The following is a 21,844-nucleotide window of genomic DNA, read 5'->3' as shown; positions in this document are numbered from 1 at the left end:
ATGTTTGTGAATGTCCATTCATCAATTTCATCATTTCATCACTCATCCCCATCTTCACAAATTAGCCAAGAGGCACAAAACGCGAAGTAAAATAAACTAAATCAATCAATCGTAAAGTCCTTGTTTTTAACCCGTAGTCTGGGTATCACCAAAGAAACTGGCCTAAACATTTCGGTCACATAGCTTCGTTACGGATTCAAACACACGGTCATAAAACTACAACACTTACCGCACAGAAAACTTCTCTCAATAACTGATCTCTATCCCGCTGCAAGGACAGCCATTCCTCGAAATGTTTACTCTCTGGGTCCTGATCCTTCAGCATCTTCTCGCGCTGCAGTTCCATTGACATCCAATCCCTGTAGGCGTTTCTGCGAAGAGGCGAAGGTACCTGGTTGCTGTTCTCATCGAGTGCCATGATAGATATCTGAAATCAAATCCGTTATGGTGATCAGAACACGCATGCTATTTAAATACAGGGTGTTTCACTCACTCGCGGCATTAAACGGCAAAATCGCCCAGTCGCATGTGCATGCCCTTGTTGAGGGTGCCTCGAAAACTACTCTAAACGAAAAATTTGGCAACGCGTCACCATGGCAACTGGACAAAGCAGATTGGTTCAGCGGTTCATGTGACCCTCTTTGGCTTTCGACAGAAAAGATAAAAATAGAATTTCCAAGTCCAATCTTTGGCCGGAGCAACTGTACACACACTGTGGAGCCATCTCCAATGACGCCATCATGCTTCTCATACACCAAGGTATGTCCGTAGCAAGTTCCATTACATTATGACCAATAGTTTGTTTTTATAAGCGAAAAACAGGGACCGAGAGCGAGTGAAACACACTGTACTTCATAGTGGGTATGAAATAGGTTACTTTTGCCCTTCACACAATACGGGGATGATAAACAAAATTTAGGACATACCCCTTGCAAGAAAACAAAATATGCCTTAAAAACTTCCTCATTCAATGTTCTAAACTAACACATTCATTAATTACTTAAGAACTGGTGATTGATATTAAAATTTTCTGTGCATCAGCACTTAGGCTATTTGCATCTGTCACATTATAGAGGGTGCAGCCCCTTACCATAACTGAAATCAATGTATGTCTGATGACTTATAACCAGTGATGTGTGTCTACGCGTAAACAACGATTGTCTACATTCTACGTGTAGACAATGTAGACTATAAACTATGTAATCTACGTTGATGACGTAATCAATGTAGACAACATGGCGCTCGGCGTTCTTCGTGCAAGGCAACCGCATCGTGCTAGAAGCAGCACCCAGTATCAACAGGTGAAAGTAGAAATCGTGAAGTATGCCACGATTCAGAAATAAGTGTTAAGTATTTATTTACGTTCAGCTATTCAAAAATAATAAAGTTTTCGTGACACCTAAAAAATGCGATGTCCGTAGAATGGGAAAGCTTTGTTTTACTTCTGGTTCCATCATTTCACACATGCGTGAAAAGATCTGTTTTACAGACACATGCACTTTCCTATGCAGTAACTAAGCGAAAAATAATTAGCCTTCCTTTTTGTTCACCTATGACTGTCATATGTTTTTCATCTGGTAGAGTCCTTCTTCCTCGTTGTTGAAAATTTGATAACTTTGATTACGTCGGACGGTCTTCAGTTGGTTATAGGCACAATTAGGACGTCTTTGAAGAAAAAATTCTTTCTCCTTTAAACAGCTTTGGTATTTATCTCTTCCCTGTTGTTTCTATTTGAATTTAAAATTTTGTGTGCGTCAGCACTTAGGCTATTTTGCACCCGTCACATTATACGGGGGTCAGCCCCTTACCATTACAAATAATTAACGTTGCATAACTAAAAATCTTAAAATATTCTGACTTCTGTAAAAAGCCGAGGCTGTAAACGGGCACTCAGCTCACACAAGGACAAAAAACAAGACAACACAAAATTATACTGGCCATAGTGCCAGTCGCCAGAGCCTCGTTCGTCTGCAAAATGCAGTCCAGGGTGTACTGCGTGGAAGTGAGGTTGACTTTTGGGCGCCTACGTGGAAGGTACCCCTTACACCCCTGTTTCTATTGTCTACAGTAGACTATGTAAACTATAAGCCAATGTAATCTTCGTGTAGATTACATGTAGAGAACGCATGTAGACGTAAACTTATAGACTACTGCACATCAGTGGCGTACGCAAGGGGGGGTTACCGGGTTTAACCCCCCCCCTTGAGCTCTTGAAATATTATGGAAAATGCTGTAGAAAAAATTAAAAATGGCTAATTTATCAAAGTCAAAGATCTACGACAGTAATAATAATAATAATAATAATAATTTGGATTATTATTCCCATGCAGCATGAAGAAAAACACAACATTCCAAACACAATCTAAGCGGCCGCAAAGTTCAATTTTGCAATTTTCTTTTGCAAAAAGTCGCGCAGTGACTTGCGAGAATTGTGAAAATTCCTTGCTTCGTCCTTATTGCAAACGTTCTTCCCGGTACTGATTTCACATCCCCTTGTGAACTCTCAAGTGATGCTGAGTCTACATCCACATCATTAAATAATGTCGAAGAAGTCTTTTGTGAATCACCTAGAAGGGATAAATGTGTTGGAATGTCTATAAACTTACTTTACAACGAAAACATAGACTCAGTGGAATTTAGCAACATGTATTCTCGCGCTTCATCACCACCCTGGGTGAGTTCCATAGGTAAAGGTAATGTAAATTCCCCCGTGTATATAGCACCGTGCCATGAAGTCACACATAGTGGTGTGGTGGGCCCCAAAGATTCTTGATCTCGAACTATTTTGCAGGTGATGTGATCAGCACCATGCTCCGGCAGCCTTCATCCCCCAAGGTTGCTCTCAGATACCCATAGGCTGGGTGCGGAGACAAGGCTGGATAAATTCCAACCAATTCCGGGAATCGAACCCGGATATCCCACGAAGTTGTCAGACTAGACCAGCGCGGCTCCTTGAATGAGTTTCAGATTTCGATTATTTCAATAAATTTAATATATTTGCTTGTTTTTATGGATTTTCTTCACACTTAAAATGTCTCACTTATCATATACAAATAACCGTTGACTAGACAATTATTTTGAAACAAAAGAATTGTAATTTTGTTCTATTTCTTTCATAAATAGCAGCTGCATTAGTAGTAATTAAACTAATTAATTAATTATAAGAATTATTAATTAATTTATTATTATTATTAATTAATTAAAGTATAATAAAACAATGGTAATGTGAATTTGTAGAAAGTTTTCGAGATAACACCCCCCTTGATGAAATCCTGCGTACGCTACTGCTGCACATCACTGCTTAAAACTCTTTACCTAGGTTCAGTGGCGAAGCGTAGAGTTGCTAGCAGGGTAGGCACAAAAGTGCGATAAATTCCAATAGTTGCATGAATTTGTAAAAAATAAAGGGGGGGGTATGTCATGTCATGGAGAGTGGTTCAATGTCTCTCCAGGCCGCTTCTTTACTTGTCAGTGGGGGACATTTTCAAAAGTGTTGTTACCGGCCATCAGTACGATAATTATGTCTGTTAGACGTTATCCCTTCCCGCCCACCAGACGTCATCGATCTAGATTTTTGTTCATTTCATTGTTTTTTGTTTGTATTTTCTCAACCCCTGAGTGACAGGTTACTATGTAACATATAAACAGGTTATATATAATAAATGTAGTTGCTTGAGAGAATAGAATCCCAATTTTTAGGCGCGATTAGCTCTTTTCTGCCAATCCAATGTGACAACACTGGCCTGTTCCGCCGAACTTGAACCGGAATAATCCTATACCACTCTTTGTCCTAAACTCCAAGAATGTCTTCCATTGCATTGTACTCTCAAAGTCCCTTTCCTCTTGTTATCTCTTCAGGGTAAACGAAACGGCCTACCTCTTCGCTTGTGTCGGCTGTATAAAAAAAATGTCTGCTTGCAATATATATTCGACGACAGTGATAACGCATTAAATAACGTTTCAACAACTTTCAAATTTTTCATATTTTGCTGTCACTTGCCACTGCTACTTGCAAAGGAAAATAGAGTTGAAAACATTTTAGAAATTATTGTTATAAGAAGGATACATGAAAGAACAAAAGTGTGTCTTACCTTACCGATAATTACATCTTCACTCACTTAAGAACTCAATTGTTCTTGCATTTCAGTCCAGCACTTTCTTGCATAATCTGAACGCTGCACACGACACGACACGACTCACAAACAAAGCTCTACCGCCACGAACTTCGCGCTCCGAGCCCCGCTCTCTTGTCGAGTTGTGAGCAGAGGCAAGTTTTCACAGGCAGGGAACAAGCGAGGGAATCCCCTTTCACGATAAAAATAAATAATTCTATTTCCAGTGAAAGTAAAACTACTTTGTAAATATAGGGCGTAACTAGCATTTTCATTTACATAATTTGGTATGAAGACTTACTTTACAAATATAAGTTTTTTTAGACTTTCTGTTTACCCTACGGTGTTGGGTGAATCGACAAGACCATCAGCACTCTGACCAGAAAATGAAGTCAGAACTACAGTACTCCGTAATTTTCAATTTCCCTTACTCTTGTCGATGAAAGGAAGGAAAACTTAAGTTTCGTACAAAATGTGGAGAATGTACAATTGAAATAGAAATATCTCTGCACGAACACAGGCTCGTAAAATGCTGGTACACCACAAATTTCCAACCCTGGTGGAAATGCAGTGTTGCTGGTATTCTGTTCGTGCTAGTGGGTAACACCGCGAGGCCGGCCTCACGAGCACGTTATAAGCATACGTACAGTACTCGTAAGATTAGGCTTCCCGCATATACGACCGTACGAATGTGAAGAGAAGACGCCCCAGAAAATGTGCTTCACTCCGTGGAAAGTTCGTATACTGAACAGGGTTAGATTTTTTTTTTGTAATTATCATAAATGAAAATTCCAAACTCTTGCATTGCATTACATATGTTTTGAAGAAATAAGTAAAGACACCTTTAAAAGAGTAATGGTGTGGGTAGGCCCGGCCTCATAGGACGCTTCGCCACTGAAAGCTGAGACTGTATAAGGGCGCTCAGCACATACATATAAGGGCAAAACACAGCCCTACAGAGGATTATACTGACTGAAGGTCCAGACGTCAGAGGGCCGTCGGAACCGGGGGGCATCATGCCCCACACTCATCATCGAGGAGGGGGTAATATGGTCTTTTTACTATTTTTTCTGCTCATTTTTGGTTCTGAATAAAATTTGAGATTTTTTTTTACATTCGTCAAATGAACATAGGCTGAAGTATATTATATGGCCCCTACCTAGGGCCAGCCAGGGGGGGGGGGGTAATATTTTCTTTGCCATTCCATGAATCATTTCGCTATTTTAATTCTGAAAACAAAAATTGTTCTTAGGAGCATTAAGAATATTTTTAATTGCTTGTATGATATTTTAACTTTTTTTGCTATCATTTAGTTACGATTCAGAGAATAACTTACCATTACAAAAACTGGCTGTTCACCGATGATAGCGTAGTGGCTAATGCAGTCGTCTTATCATTAGAGAGACAGGGTTAGATTCCTAGGGAGAGGGGACAATTTCAGTGCTTCGGACCAGGCACGTATCCAGAGGGGGGGCTTAGGGTGCTCGAGCCCCCCCCCCCCGAAAGTTTTAGGTTTACACTAGATAAAATGAGGTTTTTGGTTTCTTGTGGTTTGAAATAAAATAATGTGACAATAATTTAAGGATATAAATAATTATCGAGGCAAGACGGAGAATGTTCCGTAACCCTGTTATTGATAATAGCACGTATCCAAGATAGGGCACAGGGGGCTCGACCCTCTCCCCAGGAAATTTTTCAGTTTACGTTAGATAAAATTAGGTTTTTGGCTTCTTGAATAATGTGAAAATAATTTAAGGAGAGAAATAATTATCGAGGCAAGACTGAAAATGTTTTATACCCCTATTATTGTTAATAGCACGTATCCAAGGTGGGGATGAGGTGGCTCGAGGCCGCCCCCCAGGATTATTTTTTATTTTTAACTAGATAAAATTAAGTTTTTGGCTTCTTGAATAATGTGACGATGATTTAAGGAGATAGACAATTATCGAGGCAAGACGGAGAATGTTCTATAACCCGGTTGTTGATAATATTGCACGTAAACTTTTCTTGCACTTTCGGTGTTGTCTCAGCGTACATGAGCACTATGGAGAGACTTATCAGCGTTTGGAAGCTGCACATCAAAGGTAGCGCCCACACGTAGGGCGATTAGTTGTAATTTCTAATCTCTGGAAGGCTGGAGAGGGTACGTTCTTGAATGAGAGAAGGAGTCAACTACTGGCAATATTAACGAATCGTTTTTTCTGCGGAACGTTCTAGAATATAATGAGGATATAAATACGTGGATTCAATTTTTCGGTTCATCTCTACAAAGAATCTGTTAATGAGATTTCAGAGGTAAGTGTGACAATTCATGCAGTCGATTAGTGATCTGATCAGTCAGCGTCCTCTGGTTGCTTTATAAGATATAGTGATTCGAAAATGAAGACATTGACGACAGTAGAACTTCCGGGGCCTGAATGTATGCTAGTTCGGGTCGAGGGCCGAAGAGATCAAGGCCTCTCTCTCTCTCTCTCTGTCTCTCTCTCTCTCTCAAGTGAATATTTCAGCAGTACCGGATATTGGAGTGGTTTATTAAAACAGAAATAAGCTGCATAGATCAACTGAAAATCAAACTTTTGAGTGGTGATTTATTTTTGCCAGAACTAAATTTCGTATATGCAGTCAGAGAATTTCATGGTATAAAAAAAAATACTTTTGTTTAAGCCTACTGGGTTCAAAATACATTCACAGCCGAAAATTTTATGAATGTCGAGATGAGAAAGCAAGAAGATGTTCCATATGTAGACATTTTAGGCGGAAATTGCATGCTCTACCAGGACCCGAATCAGGGCTCTACCAACTGACCCACCTAGCCATCCTTGACTTCAACCAATTTTTCGTTAAAATGTCTACATAGTACATGTCCTGCTTATATCAAATCATAAGGTGTTGCCTGTATAGTGAACAAGCACAGAAAATATAGGAGAGAGAACAAAACTGAGGAGCATTCCCACCGGTTGAGGAGAATTTTTTTCTTCTGTGGTCAACAAGATAAGATACTACTTCGAAATGACAATGACAGTGGCCTAATAAGGGAGATTTCACACCGTGTCGCCTGAGGATTTCACAAGTCGAAATTAAGTTTCTGCGGCATTTTGTGTCGCTACAGTGTGAAATGTTGCTGTTGATTGGCCCATTCCAATCGACATGTATCGCGTGTCCCTTCGGTCTGAAACCTTCCTAAGTTTTGATAATCCAAGTCACAAGGATGGAAAATTAGGGCCTTGTTAAGGTTAGGTGTGAAGGCAGGCGGACGACAGCACCCTAAAGGATCATATCCAAACCTGCAGGAAGAACGCATCTTACTTCAATCTCCAATACGGAATGATAAAAACTTCTGGTGAGTTGATTTTAAAAAATGTGTCCGAGATAAAGTGTGGCGTGCCCAGGATTTTCGGAAGGGAGAGGGGTTACACATACTATTTTTGGTGGTCAGTCCTGATTTTGCCATTTTTATCCTGTCTTTGACGTTCTTCTTCTTTTTTTTTTAAAAAAAAAAAGGAATACTGGGTCAAATGGTGTTATGACCTCATCAACCCTCCCTTGGGCACGTCACTGGAGATAAATGAATAAGCATTTGATCATACTGGGAGACGAAACATTAGATGTGTTGGGAACGGAAGGGTTTACATTGTGCATTAATTGTTTCGTGATCCAGCTGTATTCGAGAAGACTTGCTTTGTTTCGTGCCTTTATATGACAAGACTCTGGATGCTGTGACAGTCATTTTTGAACACTTGTGAGTGCTAAGGCCTGAATCTGAACAATTTGGTGAGTTTCGGCTTTTATAAGAGCTGCAAACATGGGAGGACAAGACACGTTAGTGGTGTTCAGGCTCAAATCAGAAATACACATTCGAGAGCTGTCTGCGTCCAGTTGGCAGCCCACGATTTGAATCTCGCGTTGTCGAGTGGATTGTCCATCCCGTGCATGTCTAACAGCTTCGTAAAACACTCGAAGACACCCTAGATGTTTTTATGCCTGATGAAAAGAAATGGTCAAACATACATACTGAGATGGTTCCTGCACACAAAGTTAGTGCATGGAAACAGAGGAGTCGAGTGGTAAAAAATATTCCGATTTCACGTTCTGATTAAAATGACAGCCTTACAGTGGCGACAATTTAAGGGATAGTTGCTCCCCATTTTTTTGCCTCAACATTATGGCCTCTTAATGAAGCCTTGTCTACCAAGAGAAAGTAAACTTTCCTTGCGCCGCCCCCCCCCCCCCCCACACCTGTTTTGGAACCCAATTGCCACCACTGGTCTTAAACATACAATTGTGACGTTCTTACTATACCCCTTAAAAAATTGTGTTGAGCCCCCCCCCCCCCCCCCGAAAGGAATTCCTGGATACGTGCCTGCTTCGGACCTATGTATCCCGCTCGAAATAGCATATAAAGTTGATTATAATTGACAATAATAAGTGACATTCTTGAAAATTCATGACAGTTTTGAAAAGTTATCCCTAACGTCACATATTTATAAAGTTAGATTAAACGCAACGATGATTGGAAAGGAGTAACTCCCCACTACAAGTGAGGAAGTGATAACGAGCGAGACTATTTTGAGGGTGGAGATTCCAATTTTACATAGCCCATATTCCTACATATAATATGCAAATTTCTCTTTTACAGACAAAATTTCACTGCCAGGTTATTTACTACTGGAGTTTTCACTGTTAAAAAACCGACAATAAAACGGGAGAGAAATGTTCCTGTCTATTAATTATTAAAGGTGCACATCAGCACTAACCTTACAGAAATGAGAACTGTAGAAAATATGATAGGATGGCTGGTTACTAGGTTTGAATCTGCGACCCCGAGATTTTTTTGTTCCCCGTTGCACATATACTAATGTTACAACATGAAATGTTTACGAGATACAATGCCCCTTGCCTTGTTTTAATTAATTAGTTCACGGCCACCCAAACTACTGCCCGCGTTCCACATCTGGTTAGTCTTTGTTCATAACAAAAATTAAAAAGTACAATATGCAATATATTTAGCGTTAGTATGGTGCAATATCCTGCAATCAATCGCTCAAATAGTTACTGGCTCTGCACATAAAAAGTTTGGGAGTCTGTGGATACATAGTATGCATGTGGGGGTGAGGGGACACTCAACACCTAATCCCTCGCAATGACGTATCCAGTTTGTGGGTCCAGGGGACCCCCCAAAATTCCTTAATTTTTTTGTGAATTCTGAAAATAACATCCACTAAGTTATTTTTTTTAAAAAAAACTGTTTTGGTACAGTAAGTGAAGTTGATGCGTTTTTTTAAAAAAATAATACGAGTATATATGCAGAGGTGAAATACTAAAAAGAAATACATTACATTATGTACCAGACATTAAAAAAAATATTGTCAATGTGTGAAAGTATTTCTAGAAAAACATGATTCACTTCATGTTTTTGTTAAATTTCTTCAACGTTGTCAGTTAAGAGCTGTCCAAGTGAACCATCCCACGCAAGTGATCTAGCCGCAGTTGAAAAGGACTTTCTTAATTGTACTCTTTATCTGAGAAAAGTTTTTCAGTTTTACTGATGAGTTGTCAAAGCATGCTTCACTCTGCCCCTCCCCTCCACGCGGGAGTGCGATGCACGGGCTTGCGGGTCTACGTTGCCTTTGGTTCTACTGTACTTTTCCCTTCAGGGCTCTGGCGCCTGGACCCGCAGCCAGTATCATCCTCTGTGGGATTATGTGTTGTTCTTACGTCCTTAGCTTCAGCTTTAAGCAATGGTACGGACGGTTTTAGTCTTGGTAGGCAGCTCACTTCCGATGAACGTGTTGAAATCAGAAATGAATATTTTATATGGATCCCGCAAACCCGCGATGCAAGGGCTTCTCAAAAGATTGGCTTCTGTTCTCAGTCATTACGTTCTTCTAACTTCGTTCTAGCCATTGGTAATTTTCTATATTTAAATGATATGATTTTAAAAAAAGTCAAACAATTATGAACTTTGATATATTAAGGAGCATTTCTTCTAGATCGTGATTTGACCTCACGTGAAGCTGGTATTGCCCCAATGTATACATACCATCACAGTTTAGTAAGAATAAATGGAATTGAATACGACAACAGAGCATCGATTGGCTGGTTAATGTATTTATCACAGCTTGTTTATGCAATTATATTACCTAGAGCGGAGAGCACGATGAGAGCAGCATCTCTCATTTAATCTAAAATGTAATATAAATTACATGAATATATAAAAAATATATAATTAATATATATATGAAAAGAGATTTAGAAAAAATGTTGGTGGATCTTTCCAACTCAATTTTTAAAACTTATACAACTGTCATACGCATGGAGGTTTGGAGGATTTTTTCCAGGGAGGGGCAAGCAAGGTATTTTTTCGGCGGTGGGAAAACACCATAATAGTGTTGTCCCCTCAAAAAACATTGCTTCAATTTGAATTTATCACGTTCATGCAATAATTAACATATTATTGTGGCTGAAATGAAATTATATGTGTGAAATATGTGATTTTTGGTTGACTCATTTTCCATGGCCCCCTCCCCTTTTCCGGACGTCCAGGGTCATACGTTACTTAAGAACTAAAACTACACTGACTCCGAAGATAAAATCCCCGTTACCCTTGTTAAAAGCTGAGTGACTGCATACTGGGTTCAGACGCCAGAGCTTCTTTGGCCTGCAAGACTGCAGTTACTGGGATGTCCTACGGGGTACTACATTTGGTATCACCCCCTTACACCCCTCTCCGGTTAGACCGTTCGATCCATCACCGCCACTGTCGCGAAAGAGTTTCCTGCAGGGTTGTTAAAGGTCCAGGAATTTTAAATAAATTCAATTCCGGTCCAGGAGAGAAAATCAGCAAGCGTAAATGGGTTCTGGACCGTAAAGAAACTTTCTATCTGTTAAGTATTTCAATTCGGTCAATGAACCTTTTTTCCCGATCAATTTAAATACGGTCCAGGAACCTTTTTCCGGAGGAGTTTAAATACGGTCCGGGAACCTTTTCCGAACCAATTTAAATTCGGTCCAGGGACCTTTATTCCAGCATCAATTTAAATACGGTCCAGGAACCTTTTTTTCCGAATCAGTTTAAATAGGGTCAAAGTTCCGTATTGAAATGAAACCATACGCAACTTGGATCGAATACGGATGCACTACGTTCCGGAACGGTGTATGTGTGGTGTATGGTCACGTGGTGAGAGTGCTAACTAATCAATTGAACGTTTAAAGCAGCAGACAGGCATTTGTTGAATCTTCTGAACTTGAACACCGCTATCCGTCTAGTTGATCCTTGCACCACCCTGACACTGGATACACCTGCACTACACCGAGTGTCAGAAAGTGCAACAAACTAGACGGGGCTAATCAGACCAATCATATTTCCCTAACAACGAGAAAAAATCTTTGCGGTCTCAAAATACCATTTTGTATACACACACATACACAAAACAAAACAGGTACTTTTCCCTGAAAATGTTCCCGTTCCTACGAAACGTTCCTTCTGTGAAGGTCCGCCCCAGCGAATTCTATTTGAGGACGAGTGTCAGTCAGTCATGCCTGCTCCAAACGCTCCAAACTGCTGAAGCGTGACAATCTCTTTTGAATCGAACTTTCACCATTTAAGACTAGAAATGACAGATCTAATAGCGCTTCAGGTAATTCTTTTTGAACAGAAGTGTTACCCGCAGTATATAGTGCATATTTCGGGGAATTTTTCGCGTTAAAGTGCAAAATTCGGTGTTATTCAGGAAAATGGCATAATTCGCGCTATTTCGCGATTCCGAAACACCAAAAACTTGCCTCCTTTACCTACCCAAATACATTTCAAACACTTTAATTTGACTTCAACTTTTCGGTGTTATCGTTAAAACAAATTTCACGTTCCTACCGATAGGTCATCTTTCCAGGTGGTTGCCAGCTTGACACGTTCTTTGGTCAAAAGAACATGATTTAACTACCAGAGCAAATAATAAGTTCACATGAAAGACTCGAAAGCATACACGTGATGCCTCTCAGGGTAGGGGGGTAATCTCTCTCTTCGTTGTTCAAACCAAATAAAAATCAAAGTTAAGTTTGCACTAAAAAAAGGAAGTCTACTTTACTTCTTTGCAAACTAATACTTATATGCCTAACAGATAATCCATGTCACTCAAAGAAATTAAACTTCTTATAATTCAACTTGATCCCTCTATTCAAAAACCGAGCCCGAACTTCCAAGTCAAGACAAAACATACTCGTAATTGCCATGGTAACAGCCCTTACAAGATAAGTATATACAGGTTAGTCACTATCCTGACATTATCAGTGATAGGTAAATTACAGAAATTAAGATTAAAGAACAATAAACATTTGCACAAGAGAAAAGATAATTAATAACAATAAATATTAGTGCAATGGGAAAGGACGTATCAAAACTCTGGCTGCAATACGCAAACTTCAGGGAACTCCTCGCGACCAGTTATAATTGATGCCATGGTCCGCGGCATGGTGGTTGAAGAACACTGATCTAGACGGTACTGATTAGTCGACCCTCCCCAAAAGATTTGCCAAAGACTTATTATTGTTACAGTCTATAACAGAAACAAGAGTCAGTGAATTAACATTCCAGAAGAACAACCACATTAAATACGCCTTAGGTGAAAACTGAGTAAAATGCTACATAACCAGATCAGAACTTTGTTCCATAATTTACCATTTAACGCAAAGAATAAATGTTTCTGGGAGTTTTCAAATTCCCAACAGAGATTTTTGTGCGATTGGTCACAGCAAACATTATGATTAAAATGTTCCATAACTAGGTGTGTAAAGTTAACAAGACAGAATAATTAGGTACTTTGCTATATTAACTGTGTTACATCTTAATTAAAACAGAAAATAAAAACTGTTGTTCTGGATAATCACTCATCTGGTAGATATGGCAGAAGTCTCGCGAACAATAAGATGGTATTTGACAATTAAAAGTATAGTTTATCGTTATCAGCTTATGACGCTATTTGATTGTTAGTATTCAATATGTCAACGGCCTCCCCCTCCACTAAATTCTCAACTCATCTTTCGAGTGCGATATTACTGTATTCATCCATCATATGAAGAGAAATACTAAAATTTGACACCACAACAATTATCTTAATGATTCAAGATAAACCTATGCTATATATGGGCTTCAGAATAGATAAGAATGAAAGCACAATAGTCAAAAGAACTTAAATTTTGATAAAACAAACTTCTTTACGTCACATATTTGTTCCGTTAGATAAACCCAGTGGTGTGGAAAGATGACAAAGGAGCAGAGCCGTAGCTAGGGGGGGAGCAGTGGGGCGGTCGCCCCGCGCGCTGATGGAAGGGGGCCCCGAACGGCAAGAAGAAAAAAATTGAAAATTACTTGTAATAAAGGATGCATGCGATCCCCTCGAAAGTATTGGCGCCCTATTGAAACAATATCATTGCCAGTTTGCAAAGATAATGATTTTTTTTGCTCGCTGCGCTCGCATTACAAGCTTTTCTTTTAAACAAATAAAAGAAAATAAATATCCAATTTATATATATATTATTTGTTTGTTAGTGAGGATGTGTTTCACAACTTCTTAGTGAATAGTTACAATAGTATATGCAGCTGTAAAAATACTATTGGTGTAAACTGCAGTCTGCATGTCGTAACAAGTGTAGTCAATTTTCCTTTAAAACAAAATTTTTGCGAAATTTTACAGAAAACTCTCTCTTCAAAACAGCTATTTCATTTAAAGGAATACGTCGTGATGGTATTTGGCTGTCAGTGATCTTATCAGGCAGCTTTCAAATAAAAGGTGTGCAGGACGAGAATACACGTCACTTAGAAGAATAATAAATGAAAGTCTATGCTGCTTGGCGTATGTCCACTGTCTTCCTTATTTCTTGTTTGCCAAATCAGATTCGTCACAGTTTTGCCGTGCTCAAGGGTTTTTCTACTGGCATAAACTTAATCCGCGGATTCCTTGATCACGAAAATTCACAATTCCATAGAACTGCTTTTGCTGAGTGGAGGCAGCTATCGTCACGTTTGAAGACCAACACTGCTATAGACAACGTGCTACAACATCAAATTCTGAGTAAAACTGGTAAATGGAGGCATATACTACGGGCACTATTAAACTATATTTTGTTTCTGGCATCAAGAAATCTTGCATTACGAGGCACTGATGATGTTTTGTGGAAGAAAGCTGATGCGACTACAGAACAACATGGGAATTTATTGGGCCTATATGTTGTTGGCGAAATATGACGATGTGTTAAAATCTCGCGTGTCAACAATAGTACTCTCCCCATCAGCTCTTGCTGTAACATATTTATCTCCACAAATTCAGAATGAACTTGTCCAAATAGCAGGGAATCAAGTACGTCAGGCAATAATTGAGGACATTAAAAGGACAAAATATTTTTCCATTTTGTATGACTAGACTCTTGATGTCAGTCATAAAGAGCAAATGTCCCAAATTTATCGTTACGTTACAGTGTCTTCAGATGGAGAGTGCAAGATCGAAGAAAGTTTCGTTGTCTTCATTACTACTGACAACGAACGGGCGCTACCTTAATTGAAGACATTTTACATGCTGTTCAGAATGATTGCCTTTCCATGTCAAACTGCTAAGTGCTTTGACAACGCCTGTAATATGTCAAGGAAATAACTCCAGTGTTAAAGTTCGCATTTCTCAGCAGTTTCCTACAATTCGCTATGTTCCTTGTGCATCACACTCGTTATTTAGTTTGTGTTCATGCGTCAGCAGACACAGAAACCGTCAATAGATTTGGAGCAATTCAAAATATTTACAGTTTTTTTTTTTTTCCAGTAAATCAACTCATTGTTGGGGTGTTTTAAAAAATCATGTTCATATTACTGTGAAAGGCCAATCAGCAACTAGGTGGTCTTCAAAAGCAAACGCAGTACAATCTCTAAGTACCCAATTTCCATTCTTCCATATACAAGAGCCTAGCGTTATTCAAAAATCCCTTAACACTCCCTATAAAGAGTAAAGTAATTAATTAAGGCTGGGTACATGACAGAAACAGGTTAGGCTTGGGAAGAACCACATTGGTATGTTCCAAGCGGACGTCCGTCATATTGGTGGCCGCCATATTGAATTCAACTCAAAACTTCTAAATGGGAAGGGGGTGATGTGCATAGGGAGGGGACAAAGCTAAGCAAAGCATACATAGTGATTTATTTCTGTTTGCGGGCGGGGGGAGGGCAAAGTTTATTTTTTTTAAAATTAAAGTTGGGACCTAATGCACTTGAGATAAACTTTGAAAAATTGTAATATATAATTATACAACATAATTTTTCCATGTAACTTTTGTCTGAGAATTTGATTATCATATTTCGTTTATAATACTTATTCCTACCATCCTTTATAGGAGTTTAATATCTTCACACATATTTACATAAAAAAGGAAGGCCCAGGCGAGGTCTATTTTTGACACCCTGTCACCCCCCGCCTCAACTTTCTACCTTGGTCCCGCTACTTTCCACCTTCTGCTAATACAAAACATGACCGTGCTGTATATGTATTTAGGGTTTAAATAATAGCCTTGTGTTTTCAATGCCTTAATGTCAAAGAACGCGTATATTGTAAGTTGATATCAAAGTAACAGTAGCCTCTTAGTTTAAATTGCTACATGATTTTGCAATATACATTTGTCATTGAGAAGTAACTTCAATCAATTTTTTTTATACGCAAATCCAAATCTTTATAAAACAAATATCCACATTTATGTAATCAGAAATAAGGATTTGGCTCAACTAAATCGGGACGCCCAGTTTTGGATTCGCTTGGGTCGCCCGGCCCTTACCGTTCCTCCATACACACATATACACGTATTGTTTTAAACGTTGGTTAAGCACTGGTATAAATACGTGTAACACTGCAACTTTCAGCCACATCAATGCAGTATGAAGTAGCACACACATGTTTTCAGGTACATGTAAAAAAAATACTAATCCTGATTATATAGAACAGTGGCATATTGAAAACCGAATATTTTCAAATTCTGCTTGACTTTTCCAAAGGGAAACAAGTGTCTATTTTGCAATGGACTAGCTCATTCAAGAGCATGAATGAAGACTACAGCATTCCCATGCTTCTTCCTCTATTCTCGCACATATTCATTCATAATGTACCATGCGTTTTCCTTAATTCATTGTCTGTTTGAAAAAGGAAATACTGAATTAGTAAACGAACAAGCACAAGAAAGACACTCAAACTTAGTAATATTCCCACATTATTGATTCTGCCCTTTCAGAGCAGAATCCTGCGTAATTTTTGCCAAATGTTGTGTGCGAAGTTTCTGTGTGCAAAAGTTATGTAATACGTTGAAAGTTATAGATTGGGCCCCCTATAAGGGAAGGGGGGCCAAACGAGAACTGGAGGGGCCCAGGCCCCCTGACCCCCCTTGGTTTCGGCGCCCGTGGTGATATATATATATATATATATATATATATATATATATATATATATATATATATATATATATATATATATATATATATGACAGTTTTCTCACACCCGGAAAATGACACATTTGTTACAATCAGGCAGTCATAACTTTTTCCTGATTAAAAATAGGTTGAAGAAACCTTCACCTCTGCATTTTTCGTGAAATTCTAGTCTGATTTGATTCTTGTCTCATGCCACATGGGAGACCCAGGGTGGGTGATCTGAGGTCGGAATTTTTCGGGCTTTGTCCCCACAAAGAGCGGCTCCAGGGACCACCCAGCCTCAAATCAAATTGTACGAAGTGGAGGGTAAAGACGGCCGGAGTGTGGTGTTGATCACATCACCTCCAAGATATCAGCCATCGAAAATATGTGGGACCCTGACCCCCTACCCCCCATACCCTAAATGTGCCTTCATGGCACAGTGCTATATGCACAGGGAACTTTACCTTTACCTGTATATATTATATTAGTTTCTGTACCCATGAGTAACTGTTTTTTCCTACATACGCGAACCCTCTACTATGTCAATGGCCGAGGGCCCCCTAAAGGCTTCCTTGTCTCCGGGCCAACAAAAAATTAGGAAGAGCTTGTCTTGTGCATTGGATTCAATTTTGTCACTCTGTACAAATGAATTAATTTGTATTTGACGACCTTGCTAGAGGGTTGAAACGTAACGTATAGTTTATGTTTTAAACTAAAATAAATTCTGCCTTTGTCAGAACATTGAGTTGTTGAATTTTTCAGTTCAAAAATGTATTTCAAAGTAAATACTTGAGCACAAAATTCTCAAACTTCTAATCAGGTAGGCCTGTACGGAACGAAGGAGCGCTAATGTAAATTTCCAAAAACAAAGTATTCGGTAGGTGAACACTTCAAAATTTCCAGGCGCTGTGCAAGTCCCAAAGTTCACACACTATCTCTCTCTGTAGTAAGTGTTCAGCAGTGTTTTAAAAATTTCTGGAATGAAAGTGGTTATTTCCAAGAAATTTCAGACACATCTACTGGTAAAAGTTGTCAAATCGGCCGAACGGATTTCTTCATTTTTACACAAGAAAGTACTTACTGGAATGAGTTTTTCTAGCATTTGGATACTTCGTGGAGATATTTTCTGTCATCGTAGAATCTGCTGTAGCGGTAAATCATGTGTTTTTCACGATATTACTAAGACCACTATGTTTGCATAACCTAACCGAACCTAACCTAACCTTGCCGTGAATGGTTTGTGGGGCTATTTATGAATGGTTCGTGGGGCTATTTATAAATGGTTCGTGGGGCTATTTATAAATGGTTCGTGGGGCTATTTATAAATGGTTCGTGGGGCTGTCGTGAATGGTTCGTTGGGCTGGGCTATCCGTGTATGGTTCGTGTGGCTATTATTGACATTATTTTAGTCACAAAACGTCAGAAAAGCAATATTTCACCTTAAAGAATGTTTCGCAATGCAAAATAGGTAAGTACGAATGTAAAAAGTGACGAAATAAACGAGTGAGAAGTGTTCGGCCGATAGACAACATTTAATCATCGGTAAGTTTACTATCCGTCGGACACCTATAACTTCCGAGTTTTCGTCAATTTTTGACATTCGTACTTACCTATCTGCTTCGCGGAACATTCCGTGAATGGTTTTTGGGGCTATCCATCCCGGAATCTGCGAAATTTAAACAAAAAAATTATTTTAGTTTGAAATTTTTTACTCAAATTTCCCACCGATTCCGGGCTCCGCCCCTGGGGTAATTGACCTACTGCCCCAAACCGCTAACGCCGCTCCGGCTCCCCGGCTTTTTCTATAGACTCCCTGTTAACGGCATGTTCGAAATTGGCGGAAGTCACCTGCCCTCAAATGAGCACCAAACTTTTAAATTTGAAGAAATCCGTTTCCAGGATACGGAAAACTTACCTGAATTTCACACAAAACATCTTCCCGATGTTAGACAATACTACAGGAACTTATTATGGTAAGTAGTTTCTTCTGTAGAAATCTGTCCGACGGATAGTAAACAAGTGCCTAATCATCTAGTTACTTGTATAACTACATCCCCTGTTTGAAGCAGTTTTCGGGGATCTAGATTTTCATCTTATTTTCGATTTCTCCATTGAAAGGCGGCTAGCTGCCCTTGACCCTCTGAACACCCTCGAGAAAGTGACATCTTTTACATGGTTTATGAATATTATGATGTTTATGAACGTTTTAAGTTGTTTTTAGCTCGCGGAAATGTGTTATTGTAAAGTAAAGTAGACTGTTACCTTGGTGAAGATAGCACCCTGTACCAAACCCGACATTCCACAACAGCAGCAGATGGGATGCCTCATAAATGTATACATAAAGTAAATGAAGCACAGAGGAGTGAAAACTTGTGAAACCAAAATAGAAGTGACAATATAGTTAGGAGTGTTAGATTTATTGTTTATAATTTTACGTCGTTAGGTTAGGCGCCGATAGCAATTTTCGACGTTTTTGTTCAGTTAAAAGTGCTAGGTTTGATGGTGTGTTCCTTTGCACGTGTTATTTAGCTATTTTTAATGTGCATACAACAGATTTTTAGTAATAAAATGCGGCGAAATACTCAGAGATGGCAGGTTTTTACTTACGCGTGACACTTTCGGATCAAATGTCTCCGTTATTTGTGCTTTCCGCATGCTGGAACCATTTTTATATTATGTAAAACTTACAAACCTGCAGATTAAAAAAAAATCAACGTAATTTTCGAGGAGGTGCAGTGGATCAACGGCATTTTCTCAATCTAAACTATGCGATTCCCAATGCGTAGGATATTTACGATTTCTGTCAAATACCTTTCGGATCGGACATTAGACTAAAATGTATTATCTGTCCGGGAAAATGGGGAAGTAGTCATAATCTTTCAACTGTAATTGTGCAGTATGTCCAGACTTCCCAAAGAGTTGATAATAAGTGGCCATTATTTTTTGGCAAGTTAAACTCCTCTCTAAATAGTATTACTTTTACATACCTAGTTTTAGAACTTTACATTATGACTTTGTGATTTGTCATATCTATTTGGATCGATAGATATTTGATCAATTCCTCTAAAACATTTGTGTTAAGATTAAGTTTACAACTTTCGATTCATTTTTTGGAAGCTAATGTTAATTTAGCTCAGTCGGATCTTATATATCTACATGCGCTTGCTTACCTGTACAAAAAGTTATTAACTTTCACTCTGAACGCTAGGATCCAATTGCACTCGTGAACTCGACGCAGGGCATGAATGCACGATGTTTCATGGCTTGACTTGGTTGCGCCAAACGGCACTGCTGTAACGCTGGCGCTGTATGTCATTCGTCAATTCCAATTCACGTTGATGGCTCAACGCGAACGATTGTTTCTGTTTATTGTTTTGGGTTGCTCAGATTCCAAAGTTAAAAAAGGAGGGAGGGGCACTGGTTTATACTTTGCTTCAGCATTTACCATTCAATGTTTTCGATGCAGTAGCTAAAGCAATAGAGTTTGGAAACAAATTTCAATTTATATTGTGTGAGTAAAATACAATATAATAGCATGTATTGCATTGGTGTATTTTTGCATAATGTTAACAACAGTATAAATTTTGTACAGTGATCAGAACGCTACATTTACCAAAATGTAGTTCGCTACGTTACTCCTGCTCGCTACTCGCTACTTCTAAATAGAAAAAAACTTAAAACAACCACATGGATATTCAAAAGAAGCCCCTATGTATAATATTTGTACTTTCGAAAATAGATATTATTTATTATCATGATTCCAGTCATTCGATAATTTTGATAACAGTGTTACTTTAGATATTTATTTTTACTATAGTGTTTGAGAGTAACGTAGTACCTATGTAAGCGGCCAATCAATTCAAATTTGATAGATGAATATTGCAATTAGGATGATACCCAAATTAAAGATTACAACTACATACAAGTAAAATTTGGTAGGATTATTTATATTTATATATCAACCAAGGACGTACTTAGGGAGTCCAGGGGGTTCGGATCCCACCCCTCCGAAAGACTCATGAAGTACTACAATTAAGTAATGAAAAATATATTCGTTTGTCTTTCTTGTATAATTTCCCCTAAACTTATCGGAAGACAAGGATTATATTGGGATCATACGGCTTTGAAGGACAGGAAGGACGTATTTAGGGGGTCCGGACTCCCCCCCCCCCTTCTACACCCGCCGAAAGACTTATTAAGTACGAAAATTAAATGAAAATATACTCGTTTAGCATTTGTTCTATAATTTCCTCTGAACGTATTGGAAGACAAGGATTATATTGTGATAGGGACATTGAATGCGCGAAATCGCGAATGTGAAAAAAAAATATATGCAATTTTGAACATTCTGCACGTAACTACACCCCCAATGATGAAATATGCATGAGTTTTATTTGCGAAGTAATGCGAAATGTGTGCTTTTCCACGAAATGGACGCTTTTTCGCGAAATAACCGTGAAATATCATCAAATTAAGTAGAAAACACGCAAAAACCGGCAATCGAGATTGTGCGTGCAAACTGTCGATTTGTAACGAAACTTTTGCCTAAAGTTTCCTACCACTTGCAGCTGAAGAACGTTTTATCTTCGACCACATCAGGAAGAGGCTGCAAATTGGGATTCCCCAGGCACATAATCTCAGTTCGAAAACTTCGCTCCCTGTCAAGCTGCATTCCTTTCTTCCCCCGAATATGCAATTTGGAAATGAAGTGATTTTGTGTTGATGTTTTTAGTGTTGCCCACGAGACGAGACTTTGGCCTGTCTCGTCTCGTGGAAATACTGTGAAATGCTGTCTCGTCTCGAAAATATTCGTTTGTCAAAGGGACACATGATCAATCTCGTCTCGTCTCGAATTTTTAAAAGCCTGTCCCGTCTCGTCCCGTGGGCAACACTAGATGTTTTCTTTTTGGTTGGACAGCCAAGTACTTGTGTATGTGTACAGTATATAAAAATGAAGTAGTTTATCAATTTATAGCTCTTTTGTATGTTGTTTCCTCTCATAATGAAAAAAGTGTGTTCCAATTATTATTTTTTTCCACCGCTGGTATATAACGCTGATCTAACATTTTATTTACCGCTCTCCTCAGTTTTTATTTACCATAAATTTGTGTCCCTATATTGTGATCATATGGCTTTGAAGAACAGGAAGGACGTATTTAGGGGGCCCGGACCCCCCGATAAACTTGACCAAGTACTAAAATCAAGTAATGAAAATATTAGCATTTGTTGCATAATCGATGGTTATTAATTTCCTCTGAACTTTTTAGAAGGCAAGGATTATATTGGGATCATGCGGCTT

The 21,844-nt window shown here is 38.9% G+C and overlaps 1 protein-coding gene across 1 annotated transcript in view; it reads right to left on the bottom strand.

Moving 5' to 3' along the window:
* LOC145979406 (uncharacterized) overlaps positions 1-19,829 on the bottom strand; it is a 49,633-nt gene extending 29,804 nt beyond the window's left edge. Inside the window, exons 1-2 of the mRNA XM_083112284.1 lie at positions 19,716-19,829; positions 230-427 (exon numbers count right to left, since the gene is read on the bottom strand). Coding sequence (XP_082968410.1) covers positions 230-418 — 189 coding nt within the window. The 5' untranslated portion in view covers positions 419-427; positions 19,716-19,829. The remainder of the gene's footprint in view (positions 1-229; positions 428-19,715) is intronic.
* Positions 19,830-21,844: the final 2,015 nt, after the last annotated feature.

Source organism: Lepisma saccharinum, chromosome 26 (assembly GCF_977018435.1).
Source record: "Lepisma saccharinum chromosome 26, izLepSacc3.1, whole genome shotgun sequence".
In the NCBI taxonomy this organism is placed as follows: domain Eukaryota; kingdom Metazoa; phylum Arthropoda; class Insecta; order Zygentoma; family Lepismatidae; genus Lepisma; species Lepisma saccharinum.
Note: the sequence above shows the minus strand (reverse complement) of the source record. Positions and strands in the feature narration are given on the sequence as shown.